This window comes from Glandiceps talaboti, chromosome 19 (genome assembly GCF_964340395.1).
Source record: "Glandiceps talaboti chromosome 19, keGlaTala1.1, whole genome shotgun sequence".
In the NCBI taxonomy this organism is placed as follows: Eukaryota; Metazoa; Hemichordata; class Enteropneusta; family Spengelidae; genus Glandiceps; species Glandiceps talaboti.
In genome coordinates, this window is record NC_135567.1 from 14,452,806 (window position 1) to 14,468,245 (window position 15,440).

A 15,440-nucleotide genomic window follows, 5' to 3' on the forward strand; every position below is an offset into this window, starting at 1 on the left:
ATACTAAGTCAACCTTCTTGTTCTATTTTAACCCTCTAGCATGAGGTAAAATGCTATTACAGGTACTGAGAATAAGTCAACCTTCTTGTTCTATTTTGACCCTCTAGCATGAGGTAAAATGCTATTACAGGTACTGAGAATAAGTCAACCTTCTTGTTCTATTTTGACCCTCTAGTATGAGATAAAATGCTATTGCAGGTACTGAGAATAAGTCAACCTTCTTGTTCTATTTTAACCCTCTAGTATGAGGTAAAAAACTATTACAGGTACTGAGAATAAGTCAACCTTCTTGTTCTATTTTGACCCTCTAGCATGAGATAAAATGCTATTACAGGTACTGAGAATAAGTCAACCTTCTTGTTCTATTTTAACCCTCTAGCATGAGGTAAAATGCTATTACAGGTACTGAGAATAAGTCAACCTTCTTGCTCTATTTTGACTCTCTAGTATGAGGTAACATGCTATTACAGGTACTGAATAAGTCAACCTTCTTGTTCTATTTTAACCCTCTAGCATGAGGTAAAAAACTATTACAGGTACTGAGAATAAGTCAACCTTCTTGTTCTATTTTGACCCTCTAGCATGAGGTAAAAAACTATTACAGGTACTGAGAATAAGTCAACCTTCTTGTTCTATTTTAACCCTCTAGCATGAGGTAAAATACTATTACAGGTACTGAGAATAAGTTAACCTTCTTGTTCTATTTTGACCCTCTAGCATGAGATAAAATGCTATTACAGGTACTGAATAAGTCAACCTTCTTGTTCTATTTTGACCCTCTAGCATGAGGTAAAATGCTATTACAGGTACTGAATAAGTCAACCTTCTTGTTCTATTTTGACCCTGCTAGCATGAGGTAAAATGCTATTACAGGTACTGAATAAGTCAACCTTCTTGTTCTATTTTGACCCTCTAGCATGAGATAAAATGCTATTACAGGTACTGAGAATAAGTCAACCTTCTTGCTTTATTTTGACTCTCTAGCATAAGATAAAATGACAAGAATTAGCCCGTAAATTTATCAACTCCATGAGTGGAGATTTTCATGATGATTTTAGCTAGCTAAGATAACGGATTGGAGTTTTCTTAAACAAAGTTTATGAATCTTAGATCAGAGGTACATATTATGATACATAAGTCTAGAATGTTACAATTCAAATCACGAAACCTGAAACAAAATGTCAGCTGACTCGACAAAAATCATACTAACACTGCTACATTTGATCGTCTGGCACAATAAAAATCTTACTAACACTGCTACATTTTATCATCTGGCTCAACAAAAGTCTTACCAACAGTGCTACATTTTATCGTTTGCCTACTAACAATCTCACTAACACTGCTATATTTTGTCATCTGGCTCGACAAAAATCCTATCAAAAGAGATATTTGTTGAGCAAGATGATAAAATGTAGCAGTGTTAGTAAGATTTTTATTGTGCCAGACGATCAAATGTAGCAGTGTTAGTATGATTTTTGTCTAGCAAGATGATGTTTTGTTTCTAGTTTCGTGATTTGATTTGAATTGCATTTGTTAATACATATTCTACATTAGTCAGAGTCACAGAGTACATAAACAGTATATGTTTATAGGAAAGAGAAAAGAAAAGAAAAGACAAAAAGACATATTGAATGAAAGTTATGAATTTTACAAATACAAGATTTTCAAACTATTACCTCTCGTTCCTTTTCTAGCTGCCATAAATGAAAAAGAATCAAAATATTCATAATTCAAACATTTCTACGTTTTTTAAATTCATAATATCATTAATGGTGTCAAAGTCAATTTTTGTGCTAAACACAAATTTGTTACCTAAAATCTGTGACTGAATTGTTTCCCCAAAAATAACATTAGGATAGTGAATGATGATCTGGACATATGCCAGACCAGCAATTTTTGACACCTTGATTACTGGAAACTAATTAAAAAATTTCAACATTGGTATGATGTACGAGATAAATTCTGATAGACGAATGCAATTTAACTGTTTACTATTCTACTTCAGAGTGTAAAGGTTCACAAAGGACAAACAGTCAAAAGGCAGACTGGCGTGAAACATCATAAACACCAGTTAAATTGGTTAAATCACTTGTCTCTTACCACTGCAGTTGGTGTTTGAACCCATTCAGGGTTTGATTAAATTTACTACGCTGTAAGTAAGAATTTTGACTCTACCGAAGAACGCAGGTTTTCCCCGGGTACTCCGGTTTCCTCCTTCATTAACACTGAACCCATGAGGGATGGCCCTCACTGGACTTCTTGGGAGACAAGTGTTTATATACTTAAAGAACTATCCAGTATAAATAAAAGATTATTAACACTGAACCCATGAGGGATGGCCCTCACTGGACTTCTTGGGAGACAAGTGTTTATATAGTACTTAAAAAAACTATCCAGTATAAATAAAAAAATATAAATAAAGATTTATTACCTTTCTTTGTTTTCTGTGTGACACATATTTCATAATTCTTTCAATAATAAAAAAGAAATAAATTCCAAAAAGAATAACCAATCCTTTTAACACCATGTTAAGGTGGTCATCCTGTTCAGACTCCCCAGCATGCTCATCTTCTTCATGCTCACCAGCAAACGACTGAAATGGTGAAAGTAATGAGGGAATCATCAGTGATATATTAAATAGACTCCCCACATATAGTGAACACATACTGAATGGCCATGAGGGCTATAGCACCCATTTATTACACCCAAGGGACTGTGAGGTACCAGAATAACATGCTATTTCCCTTGGCCTTTGGCCTCACAGTCACGAGGGGGTAATGAACGGGTGCAATAGCCAGAATATAGGCCAGGCAATATGTGTTTTATAATATATCTCATGAAAATCTTGCCCTCTTCTCTTGAGGTTGGCAGACGACATCGTTCAAAGCTGCCATTTTGACCTGCTGTGAACTCGCGGTGGTCACATGACCATGTAACAGTTGATGGAACTATTCCCCTAGGAAAATAGTCATTCTATTTTCCTATCACGTGACTGATTCTAGCGAATTACGGCAAAGCATTATCACTAGGTCTATTATAATAGTTATTATACACATAATATGTTACAAAACACTTAATCCAAGGAATGAGAATGTTATAAGTCGTTACTCGGAGTTTCACGCTTCCTCAGCGATCACCAGGCGACTGATAAATTGAGATTGTCAAGGTCAATATGTACATGTAAATAGTTGATTTTCCGGTTCCAAGATGCATTGCGCGAAATGATGTTACATTTAGTCTTGTTTTGTCTATATTATGTTTGAAATAACATTTTCATCAGGAAATGATGGAAACACATGTTGACATCTTTAATTATGAGTGATTTTATAAAACAAAGACTAAACACCATCAATGACAGAGAGGGATTTTACAGGTGAACCCAGGGTAAGGTCAGGTGACAACCATCCCCCTGAGTAGCGCGTGCAAACCCCTCAGCGTGTACACAATACATGGTATTGTATAGAGAGACGCGCAATGCATCTTGGAACCAACAACAGGTCTATGTTTGTGTATTCATAGCGTAACAAGATGGTTAGATTAAACCACTCCTTATGGAGGTTAAAATTACTTCTATAGTTAGCAAGGAAATATTTATTTTCATGGCGGCATTTGGATAATAATTCTGATTTTATATTCAGTAGCACGCTCTGTTCAGCATTGATTATACATAGTTTCTCAGTTAAACAAAGATTGGTGCAAAATATATATTACCGTACGGTATAATCAAATTGTTTTTTAGATCTGCACTCAAAAATCAGTCCCGAATGAATCACAATTTTACATTATTACTTATAGATAAAAAAAAGACCTCTAATAGGGCACTTGGATATAATGCCATTGCCATGTTATGAAATGATCAGAATTTCAAACAACAAAACACTGATTGTTTTAACTTACGTGAGGGATAAGATGTAACAGGGCATCGCCTGCGAGAGAACCAACAGCTAATGCCACCAAGTACGACAGAAGACGCTTGTAGAGCGTTGGATAACGCCGTGTTAACGGAACGGTGAGAATTCCGACTAACGATACACCACTTATTATTGTTATAGCCAGAAAACCATAACCCCAAACTGGAGAGGAAAGAAATACAAGAGGATTAGTTGAGCGAGAAAAATGAAGGAAAACTGCAACACAAAATGTTTTCAAACACTCTGACTATCAACTTAAAGATTAATAAAACATGTAAAATGTTTGTTATTGTAGTTTTTTGCAATGTACTGAGTTACAAACAAAGACTTGGTCTGCATTGGTTCACATTGATTTTTCAAGTAGGACGCCATGATAAAATTTTATAAATTAAAAATCCAAAATAAATACCCACTTTAAGGCCCATGGCCTACAGTACCGAATAAACAACATTATATTAACATTATTCTAGAACAGTTTAAATTAATTTAGATTTTATTCAAGTATTATCACATGAGTGAATAATTCATAAACTCAGCTCGTGCCCCTTTAATAAATAAACATATTTTTATTAAAGATGAATTAGCTGTCATATCTATAGAGGAAACCATTAGTTAAAGTGGCCATATGGATGAGAATTTGGTATTTATTTTGGATTTTTATTTGATAAAACAGCTTCACTATGTTTTTCTACTTGAAAAAATAATGCAAAATAACATATACCAAGTCCATGTTCATAACTCAATACATTGCAAAAAGATGCAAAAAGTGTAAAAAGTTTGTTATTGTACGTACACATTTTACACATTGTTTAATGTTTTGCCGTTTATTGAGTTATGAACATAAACTTGGTATATGTTATTTCACATTATTTTTTCAAGTAGAAAAACATGGTGAAGCTGTTTTATCAAATAAAAATCCAAAATAAATACCAAATTCTCATCCATATGGCCACTTTAATATGTCAGTTTCAAACAGAGTACGACCCTTTACCAGCATATGGTTTCATTATGTCGTGATATCAACTTCAAATTAAAGTGACCATATGGAGAAAAAACAGGTATTAACTTTGGATATTTACGTCATAAAACAATTTTATGTTTTTCTACTTCAAAAAAAAAACAGTGTAAAAACACAGACTGAGTCAGTTTTTGTAACCCATTAATTGAAAAAAAAAACCCTGAAAACATGAGTTAAATGTGTTATTATACTATACGCAAGCCAAGATATTGTCTTTGAACAGAAAATATGGATTAATATACCCTGTTTGTGCCACGTCACAAAAAACTGTGTGTACATCAGTGGTTCTAGGGTGCTTAAAATATATATCAAACTGTTCTAAATCACCATTATTTTCCCCGATTTGTCATGAATCAAGCTTGATGAGGTAGTAAGTAATAGGGAACTTGTAAAACCGCCATGTTGAATGTTGCATCATGGGAAATGTGATAATAAATACTAATCAATTAGTATTGTTAACAATGTTGATACATTGTTTATAACCACCAATAATCAATTCATAGTTACCCTGACCATTGTGGGAGGTTTATTTTATTGGTAGCACCAGATTAGGTATTACGATAACTACAGATAATCAAATATTCATTGGCGTCTGAGCATGCTCAGTCTGGATTGCAAGTTCCCTTTTGGAACCATGGTATTGTAAAAAAACAAACTATTTATTACTAAGTATAAAGACACTTACTATGGCCGGGAATGGAAAAGATATCAGGCTGGTTCATCTTATGTCCTCCCTCCCCATGGTGATCTCCCACTTGTAAACATGAATGACTATCCAACTGCTGGACAAGTATAGGACAGATTTGAATAAACTGCGACTGGTCCAACCCTTCCCAAGGGTGGACACCATACACATGGACCAGCTGTCCAGGCGTCAAGCACTGAAAACAAAAAGAAAAAAAACCTGATAATAGAGAATATTTCAAAACAAGTAAATCAGCGAATCATCAATCCACTTGAACATGTAGTACATACAAATAGGACATTTTTGGGTGATCACAGATCAAGATCCATAGTAGAATGATCAAAACATCACATTTGTTTCATATTATCTGTTCCAAATTAACGTTTACTATATCATAATGTCCTGTTGATTCTTGGAATCATTAAATTGGTCAGATTCAGTCGGAACACTCTTTTCAGTGAAACTTAAATCCCTTGGAAATATGTTCCACATTAGATGTTATGTGTTATGGCGCCCTCTACCAGTTCCAGTCTACATGGGGGTACTGTGGGTACTAGTACTGTAGCACTGAGTTAAGTTCAAAGTATTGTACTCACTTCTAAACTATACAAACATTTTCAAAGATCCTATGGTGCAATGACAAAGTTAACATACATACATACATACATACATACATACATACATACATACATACATACATGCATACGCACGCACGCACGAAGTACATTGTAAACCCAACTCACGTCAGCTGTTTGAAATGATGCCCCTACATGTCGTCTTTTGCAAAGCAAATCTGAATACTTATACTGTTTCATGTCCCTCTATCCATGTTTGACTATTTGAATACACGATACACGCATGACTATTCCCCGGGTATAGTGAAACAGATCAAACCAACACGATTCAAGATATTCAAATTAGTATGCCCTTTGATGACCTCGCCTGACCGTCACTGCATTCATCATGCATGAGAAAAGACGTCAACTCCTTGAATGAATGTTACGATCAGTGATTATGATCACCGATGTTTTAGAATAAATACTTGAAGCATAAATTTATCAACACAATTACTAATCTTGTAGGTAACAACTCAAATCGCTACCACAGAAAACTACCGTCGCAATGTCCACTTTTCAGTGTCAGGCTTACAACGGTTGCATGGCTTCATACGGTACGGACTTACGGTTCGCGACTTGAACATGCTTCCCTACTGTACAAACAATAACAAGCAGAAATATTACTTTACTTATTTATGTATTTAATTTTCATGTGACTACATAAGAACACTTTTACTTTCGTACCCCTATAGGCCCTATCAGAAATAACGAATGTTGCCAATTCTACCTCACCATTCATTCCGTAGTAACTAGTTACTATACTATAAAGTCTCTTTTTACGTACTACTCGTATACATAATTTAGAAACAATGTAACTATATGGATGAATTATCCCCCACATGGCGATCGCGTCATTTCTGGCTGGCAAACACGTGCGTTTACTGTATTAAACATGCCTCCGAAAAAGATATTGAAACGAGACCATCGACAACCTCAGCTATGTTTCACCAAGCAGACGCAATCTCTGCCAGAAGTTTTAGATACCAATGATGGCCCGTCATCGGACGTACACAACTTTGAGGAATCCTTAAGGAAATTTCATGACGAAAAGAGGCTAATAAAAACCTCTGTTAAATAGAGACTCATATATCCCTGTGCTCATCATTGTTTGGATTTTGTTATAATAGTTATTAACTGTTATGTAATGACCTGTGATTGAAAGATGCATCTTTCACATTTGAAACCTCCTTATGTGTGAGCTCATATTTTGTCAATAAAAATGTAGAATTGATGGTTACTTCATTTTAAGTATTTCGCTTTATTGTTGGATCATGAATGCTAACTTGGGCCCATTGAAATTGAAAATGGCCCATTCATTTTTGCTGGAATGGGGCCATTGTCACATTGGTGTTTTGAGACTTCCCAATCACTTCACCTGAAACACCCCCAGCCTCAAAAAATTACCTGCAACATCCCCAACCCAACCCACCCCCCAAAAATGCCTGCAACATACCCCCCCCCAAATGCCTGCAACATTCCCAACCCCCCAAAAATGCCTGCAACATTCCCAACCCACCCCACCCCCCAAAAATGCCTGCAACATTCCCTTCCCCAATAAAATATGACTATGAATTAAAACAAGCCACTGTAGACTACAACATACATAATACACTAATATAAAGTCTTCAATATACACCTCATTATTTTGTATTACACCAAATATTAATTCATATCAAACGGTTACAAATACATGGCAGCAACAGGCAACAGACAAAAATACCTTCAATATCACGCAAAAACAGAACAAAAAACCTCCAAGTTCTCCTTACCTATAATATAAAGATCCTACAAGTATCACCATGGCAACATCCACTGTCCGACAAAATGTCTTTCAAATGTTGCAATATTACTCTCTCTCCCGTTTACAATTCACCACTGAGTGACTTTACCCAACTATTTTCATTTATCATGTGCTGCACGTCCACAGAGACCATAATATTTATTCAGTTATCACATCTCATATAAATTTTTGATGTTACCCTTTTCTGCTGTCCCTAGGGGATCCATCAACTAATTAGACGAGGCTTAGGGAGCATTAATTGTTAATTTCCACCCAACCTTGATGACTTTGAAGATCTGCGTATGATGATGTCATTATAAGTGGACTGTTCCACTCTGAAGGAGGGAGGGGTAGGATGAGTCGAATGAGGGTCACATATCTGAATTTTGAAATGATATCTGAATAGCAGTTTAAGACTCTAATTTATCATTTACCACTTCATCATATATGCAAATTACTCAATTTTGAGACTGTTTGATATTAAGTGTTTGAGTTGACACATTCAATTTTTCAAGTGTTTGTTTTTAAGTGGACTATCAATTTAGTAAGACTATACAGTCTCAATTAGGTGACACAGTGTTTTTATACCTCAAAGTGTTTTTATTATGTTACAAATGAATTAAATCTGTATTTCACCAAAAGCCATGTTTTTTAGTTTCTGATAGTAGATTTGCTATAATATCTACCCCATGGTAACATTTGTTAGTTTTCTGATAGTACACTTGCCACAGTAATATCTACCCTATGGTAACATTTGTTAGTAGTACATTTGCCACAGTAATATCTACCCTATGGTAACATTTGTTAGTAGATCTGCCACAGTAATATCTACCCTATGATAACATTTGTTAGTAGCACATTTGCCACAGTAATATCTACCCTATGGTAACATTTGTTAGTAGTACATCTGCCACAGTAATATCTACCCTATGATAACATTTGTTAGTAGTACACTTGCCACAGTAATATCTACCCTATGGTAACATTGTTGCCACAGTAATATCTACCCTATGGTAACATTTGTTAGTAGTACACTTGCCACAGTAATATCTACCCTATGGTAACATTTGTTAGTAGTACACTTGCCACAGTAATATCTACCCTATGGTAACATTTGTTAGTAGTACACTTGCCACAGTAATATCTACCCTATGGTAACATTTGTTAGTAGTACACTTGCCACAGTAATATCTACCCTATGGTAACATTTGTTAGTAGTACATCTGCCACAGTAATATCTACCCTATGATAACATTTGTTAGTAGTACACTTGCCACAGTAATATCTACCCTATGGTAACATTGTTGCCACAGTAATATCTACCCTATGGTAACATTTGTTAGTAGTACACTTGCCACAGTAATATCTACCCTATGGTAACATTTGTTAGTAGTACACTTGCCACAGTAATATCTACCCTATGGTAACATTTGTTAGTAGTACACTTGCCACAGTAATATCTACCCTATGGTAACATTTGTTAGTAGTACACTTGCCACAGTAATATCTACCCTATGGTAACATTTGTTAGTAGTACATCTGCCACAGTAATATCTACCCTATGATAACATTTGTTAGTAGTACACTTGCCACAGTAATATCTACCCTATGGTAACATTGTTGCCACAGTAATATCTACCCTATGGTAACATTTGTTAGTAGTACATCTGCCACAGTAATATCTACCCTATGGTAACATTTGTTAGTAGTACACTTGCCACAGTAATATCTACCCTATGGTAACATTTGTTAGTAGTACACTTGCCACAGTAATATCTACCCTATGGTAACATTTGTTAGTAGTACACTTGCCACAGTAATATCTACCCTATGGTAACATTTGTTAGTAGTACACTTGCCACAGTAATATCTACCCTATGGTAACATTTGTTAGTAGTACACTTGCCACAGTAATATCTACCCTATGGTAACATTTGTTAGTAGTACACTTGCCACAGTAATATCTACCCTATGGTAACATTTGTTAGTAGTACACTTGCCACAGTAATATCTACCCTATGGTAACATTTGTTAGTTTTCTGAGAGTACATTTGCCGTAATAATTTACCCTAGCAGTTCTAGGTTTTTGAAATATGTATCGAACTTTAATCTCTGAACTTTACAAAATTCCATCATAAAATAAAATGTCACTTTTCCAGCCGAATGATTCATGCATTTCATTCTAAATCTGTTGTGGTGAATTATTAATAATTTTCACGATAAATATTAATATTATTGTATCATTTAAAAGTGACTCATATCAATCATATTTCATCACATATCAGTACTCATACATTCAATTCAATACCAATAATTTGCATATCATGAATATGCAAATGTATGCATGATATGCAAATGACATACTACTGAACACATCGTCGCAAACCACGGCCTGTTTTATGGCACTGTTTTTGAGGAGCCGTCCCCTATTTCGAAGTGCAGCGAAAGAAATAACAGCTCTGGTTTGCGAGAATCACCGAACAAGGCAGGTTTCCTGCTGCATCAACACTGGGCCCTCCTGTTATTGGACAATGCCTGTAGGATGATTTCCTATATACATATATAAATAAATAAACAAATATGGACTTGTTGTATTTCATATCACGTTATTTTTCAAGTAGAAAAACGTGGTAAAGTTGTTTTGTAACTGAACAATCTAAAACAAATATTCATTTGACATCAGTGATATCACACAGAAACAATATCCATATGTCATAAACTTGTATAACCAGTTTAAGCAAGAACAGTGATTAATGTATTCTGACCTGGGTCGCTGACCCGGGTCAGAGGTCAAGAACTTTGAGTCAACCTCTCTCTTGATTGATTGATTTTTAATGACGAAGTCTAAGTTTTTCACAGGTACAAGGCTACCTGTTGCTGTGAAAAGAATGTGTGATGTTTTATATGCAATGAATATGGGCCAAAAGTATTCCAAAATTCAATCTCTGACATTTACAATGTGCAGTCCACTTGTCCAAGATCTGTAACTGTTAGTACATTGTCATGCAAATGTAGCTCACTATCCCATAATATCCCACAGCACTTATGTCTCTTAACAGGTAGAGCAGACATGATAAATTGATACATGGCTTTTAAGATAAGGTAGTAAAAAGTCAACATAACTGGTATATCAATAGCTAATGTTGTCAAACACACTCTGTACATACATAACAGGTGTATTTAGCTACATGTCTACAAATACTGTCTCAATATGTATATAAATCATAATATGGACTGTGATATACAAGATAACTTTTTTTTAATTTTTTTTTTTATTATATTTTTTTTTCATTTTAAAGAATATAATTTTTTTTGTGCTGGAATTACTCCCAATGATTTTCTGTTCTGCAGACATATACACCCAATCAGGCCTAAAAAAATAATTGTTTGGTTCCGGTTACCTGATCCCCACCTAGTTTTTCACTGCCGACCCTTAACTTTTTTTACGAGATCCATATAAACTTTGTAGAAGTTATCAAACAGAATGATTCACCGAAGCTTTGGAACAATCTCCCATGTCACATCAGACAATGCATACAAATTGACACTTTCAAACGCAAGTTGAAAACGGACCTTTTCACCCAGATTTACAGTGTGTAATCTAAACTGAATTACTCTTACCAATCATTTATTTAGATTTAGTCGATTTAAATGTACTCTTTAAATCATTTTAAATCATTATAACGTTGCTATTTTTTTTACAGCCATACTTGTAATTGCAGTAGCTTTTGATTTATTTCAAATGTGAAGTGCCTATGAGCACTGTCATGGATATATGGCGCTATATAAATGTTTATTATTATTATTATTATTATTATTATTATTATATATTATTCAAGCACAGGCACTTACCCAGGAAATGTTTCAAAATATCAATAATATTGAGAAACTTAGCAAATAATATATGAAAGTGGTAAAACCTACAATTGTAACACTTCTATTCCCCCTCCGGTCACAACCGCATATCAGTCGCTGCGAACTTTGCACACCAAATTCCGCAAATCAAAACATTTTTTCTTCTGTCGCTATAATTTTCTATGTCCCTGTTACGGTATATTTGTGATAACAAAAACCAAGTTTGGATTTGGGTTAAAATTTGATCATTTGAAAAAAAGTTGAAAAAAAAGTTGTCAGAGCCTGAAGGACAGTGCAATTCTTTACCTTTGCACATACAGTAATCATCAAATCTGAAAAATTTCAAGAACACACAGAAGCTGACATAAATGTTTGAAATAGTATTGGTGTGGATTGACACTTATTGGAGGAGACTGACATACAGACAGGCAGGCAGACTGACTAACTGACACAGACAGACAGGCAGGCAGACTGACTAACTGACACAGACAGACAGAAAGACAGACAGACAGAGAGACAGAGAGACAGAGAGACAGCTGGCTGGCTGGACAGTACGTCAAGACAGACAGAGAGAGAGACAAAGAGACAGACAGCTGGCTGATTGACTGACAGACAGACATACAGAAAGACAGACAGACATAGATGGCAAGCTGATTGACTATGTCGAGACAGACAGACAGACAGATGGCTAGCTGATTGACAGTATCTCAAGACAGACAGACAGACAGACACACACACACACAGACGGCTAGCTGATTGACAGTATGTCGAGACAGACAGACAGACAGATGACTGGCTGATGGACAGTATGTCGAGACAGACAAACAGACAGACAGATGACTGGCTGATTGACAGTATGTTGAGACAGACAGACAGACAGACAGACAGACAGACAGATGACTGGCTGATTGACAGTCCGCAGAGACAGAGAGACAGTCGACAGGCTGGACAGACAGTATGTTGAGTCAGTCCCTCGGACAGGTTGTACATGTATCTGTTGAAAACTGTCAACAATTCTATCAATTTCCAATCAAAGTTGTTGACGGGTCACAGCTAGTACCAGAAAGAGTTTGACACTTGTACAACAAACTTGACATTTTATCGTTTTATATTGCCATAAATACACCAAGCGTTTAATTCAATATTTGACAACATCACCATAACAACAGCTGTTTGTTTGTTTTTTACACAACGAGTGCAAGCTATCTGAAAAAAGGATTATTGATCAACGTCATACTGTTATGGCCTTTAACACTGAGTATTAAGTTCTTTCTGCTATGATGCCAGTTATGAATGAACATGTATTAGTGTCATAAATTGGTGTCAAACGTATTTCGCAGACTGTGGACTTACAGGATCCTAGAAACTCGTATTTACCCCTTTCATATATTATCGGTCAAGTATCGATATTTTATCGATGTTTTATTGTCTTATGAAACATATCTAGGGAAACAAAAGCCTGTGCTCTAAGACCATAGACTCAAGTCATGTTGTGTGACGATTTTGACGATTGGCTCCCCACAGTCAAAATCCCCATGACTCGACTCTAGGGCATGGTACTCTAGTGCTATCCTGCAACGAATCTCAAGATCTCTCTTTACAAGTCGGCAAAGACTTGACACCATGTTAAAATCTAGACTTAGTTAGTAAGGCCGAGGCTATATGCATAGGCTACTATTGCACTGTCAAAATGATAAATGATGGGATTTCTTGTGAGTCACCACACAGACAGAGATAGGGGAACACCAAATTTTAGTGTGTCACTAGAAATTGTGTGCATCAGTGACACATCAAATTGGCTTAGAGCGCAGACTGTTTGACACCATGTTCACGTCTATGACCGAGGCCATGCATGAACACATATCAAGGCTACTACTGCACTGACCTAACATTTGCAAGATGAACCTGAACGTACTTTCATTAACTTAACGACCAGCGAGGACAAGTGTTTACAGCAATCAAAAACGGTCAAAGTACTTTTGAAGTTTGGAACTGTTGCAGGTCAGAACATGAAAAAAGTTATCAACATTACGACAAGCAAGTACAAGTGTTCAGAGCAATCAAAAATGGTTAAAAGTATTTTTGAAGTTTGGACTTTTACAGACCAGAACAAGCATATTTGAAGTTTGGACTTTTGCAGGCCAAAAAAATCAACAACAATTAAAGTATTTTTAAAGTTTGGAACTTTTGAAGGTCAGAACATTAAAAAAAATTATCGCCACTATGACAAACTATTACAAGAATGGTTTTCAGTAATCTTGAAAAGTCAAAGTGTTTATTAAGTTGAGAACAAAGCATTTTGTGTGTGTGGTCGTGTCAAGTACTGGAAGGCACAAGATATACGACTCCGTTATTACTGATAGTAAGAGTCAACATCTCAAAGTCCCTTTGAAGTGTTTACTAAAATATTTAAAAATCAACACCTGTTTATTTACGCCATATCTCACAACAAATCAAACTAATAATTTATATTCTGTCAACAATCTGAATATACGAAACATTTTCCCTTTGTCATATGTGTAATACCCAGGTTACTGTGCTGTCGAGATACATCATTAGCTGGTTGTACCACCCTAGCCCTATAGCCTGTTTACTGTACTGTTGAGATACGTCATTAGCTGGTAGTACCTCCCTAGCCCTATAGCCTGTTTACTGTGCTATCAAGATACATCATTAGCTGGTAGTACCTCCTAGCCCTTATAGCCTGTGTACTGCACTGTTGAGATACATCATTAGCTGGTAGTACCTCCTAGCCCTATAGCCTGTTTACTGCACTGTTAAGATACATCATTAGCTGGTTGTACCTCCTAGCCCTATAGCCTGTTTACTGTGCTATCAAGATACATCGTTAGCTGGTAGTACCTCCTAACCCTATAGCCTGTTTACTGCACTGTTGAGATACATCATTAGCTGGTTGTACCTCCTAGCCCTATAGCCTGTTTACTGCACTGTTGAGATACATCATTAGCTGGTAGTACCTCCTAGCCCTATAGCCTGTTTACTGTGCTGTTGAGATACATTGTTAGCTGGTTGTACCTCCTAGCCCTATAGCCTGTTTACTGCACTGTTAAGATACATCATTAGCTGGTTGTACCTCCTAGCCCTATAGCCTGTTTACTGTACTGCTGAGATACATCATTAGCTGGTAGTACCTCCCTAGCCCTATAGCCTGTTTACTGTGCTATCAAGATACATCATTAGCTGGTTGTACCTCCTAGCCCTTATAGCCTGTTTACTGCACTGTTGAGATACATCATTAGCTGGTTGTACCTCCTAGCCCTATAGCCTGTTTACTGCACTGTTGAGATACATCATTAGCTGGTAGTACCTCCTAGCCCTATAGCCTGTTTACTGCACTGTTAAGATACATCATTAGCTGGTTGTACCTCCTAGCCCTATAGCCTGTTTACTGCACTGTTGAGATACATTATTAGCTGGTTGTACCTCCTAGCCCTATAGCCTGTTTACTGCACTGTTGAGATACATCGTTTTCTGGTAGTACATACCCCCCAACCCTCATAGACTAAGCTTGTTTACTGTGCTGTCGAGATACATCAAGTCAGTCCCTCGTAAA

The 15,440-nt window shown here is 36.1% G+C and overlaps 1 protein-coding gene across 2 annotated transcripts in view; it reads right to left on the bottom strand.

The window, feature by feature from the left end:
- Positions 1-15,440, bottom strand: part of LOC144450224 (metal cation symporter ZIP14-like) — a 40,829-nt gene that overhangs the window by 13,022 nt on the left and 12,367 nt on the right. Inside the window, exons 2-5 of one of the 2 annotated variants that reach the window (XM_078140814.1) lie at positions 5,615-5,810; positions 3,898-4,073; positions 2,432-2,593; positions 1,677-1,694 (exon numbers count right to left, since the gene is read on the bottom strand). In XM_078140814.1, coding sequence (XP_077996940.1) covers positions 1,677-1,694; positions 2,432-2,593; positions 3,898-4,073; positions 5,615-5,810 — 552 coding nt within the window. The remainder of the gene's footprint in view (positions 1-1,676; positions 1,695-2,431; positions 2,594-3,897; positions 4,074-5,614; positions 5,811-15,440) is intronic. The other variant, XM_078140815.1, reaches the window with a different exon arrangement.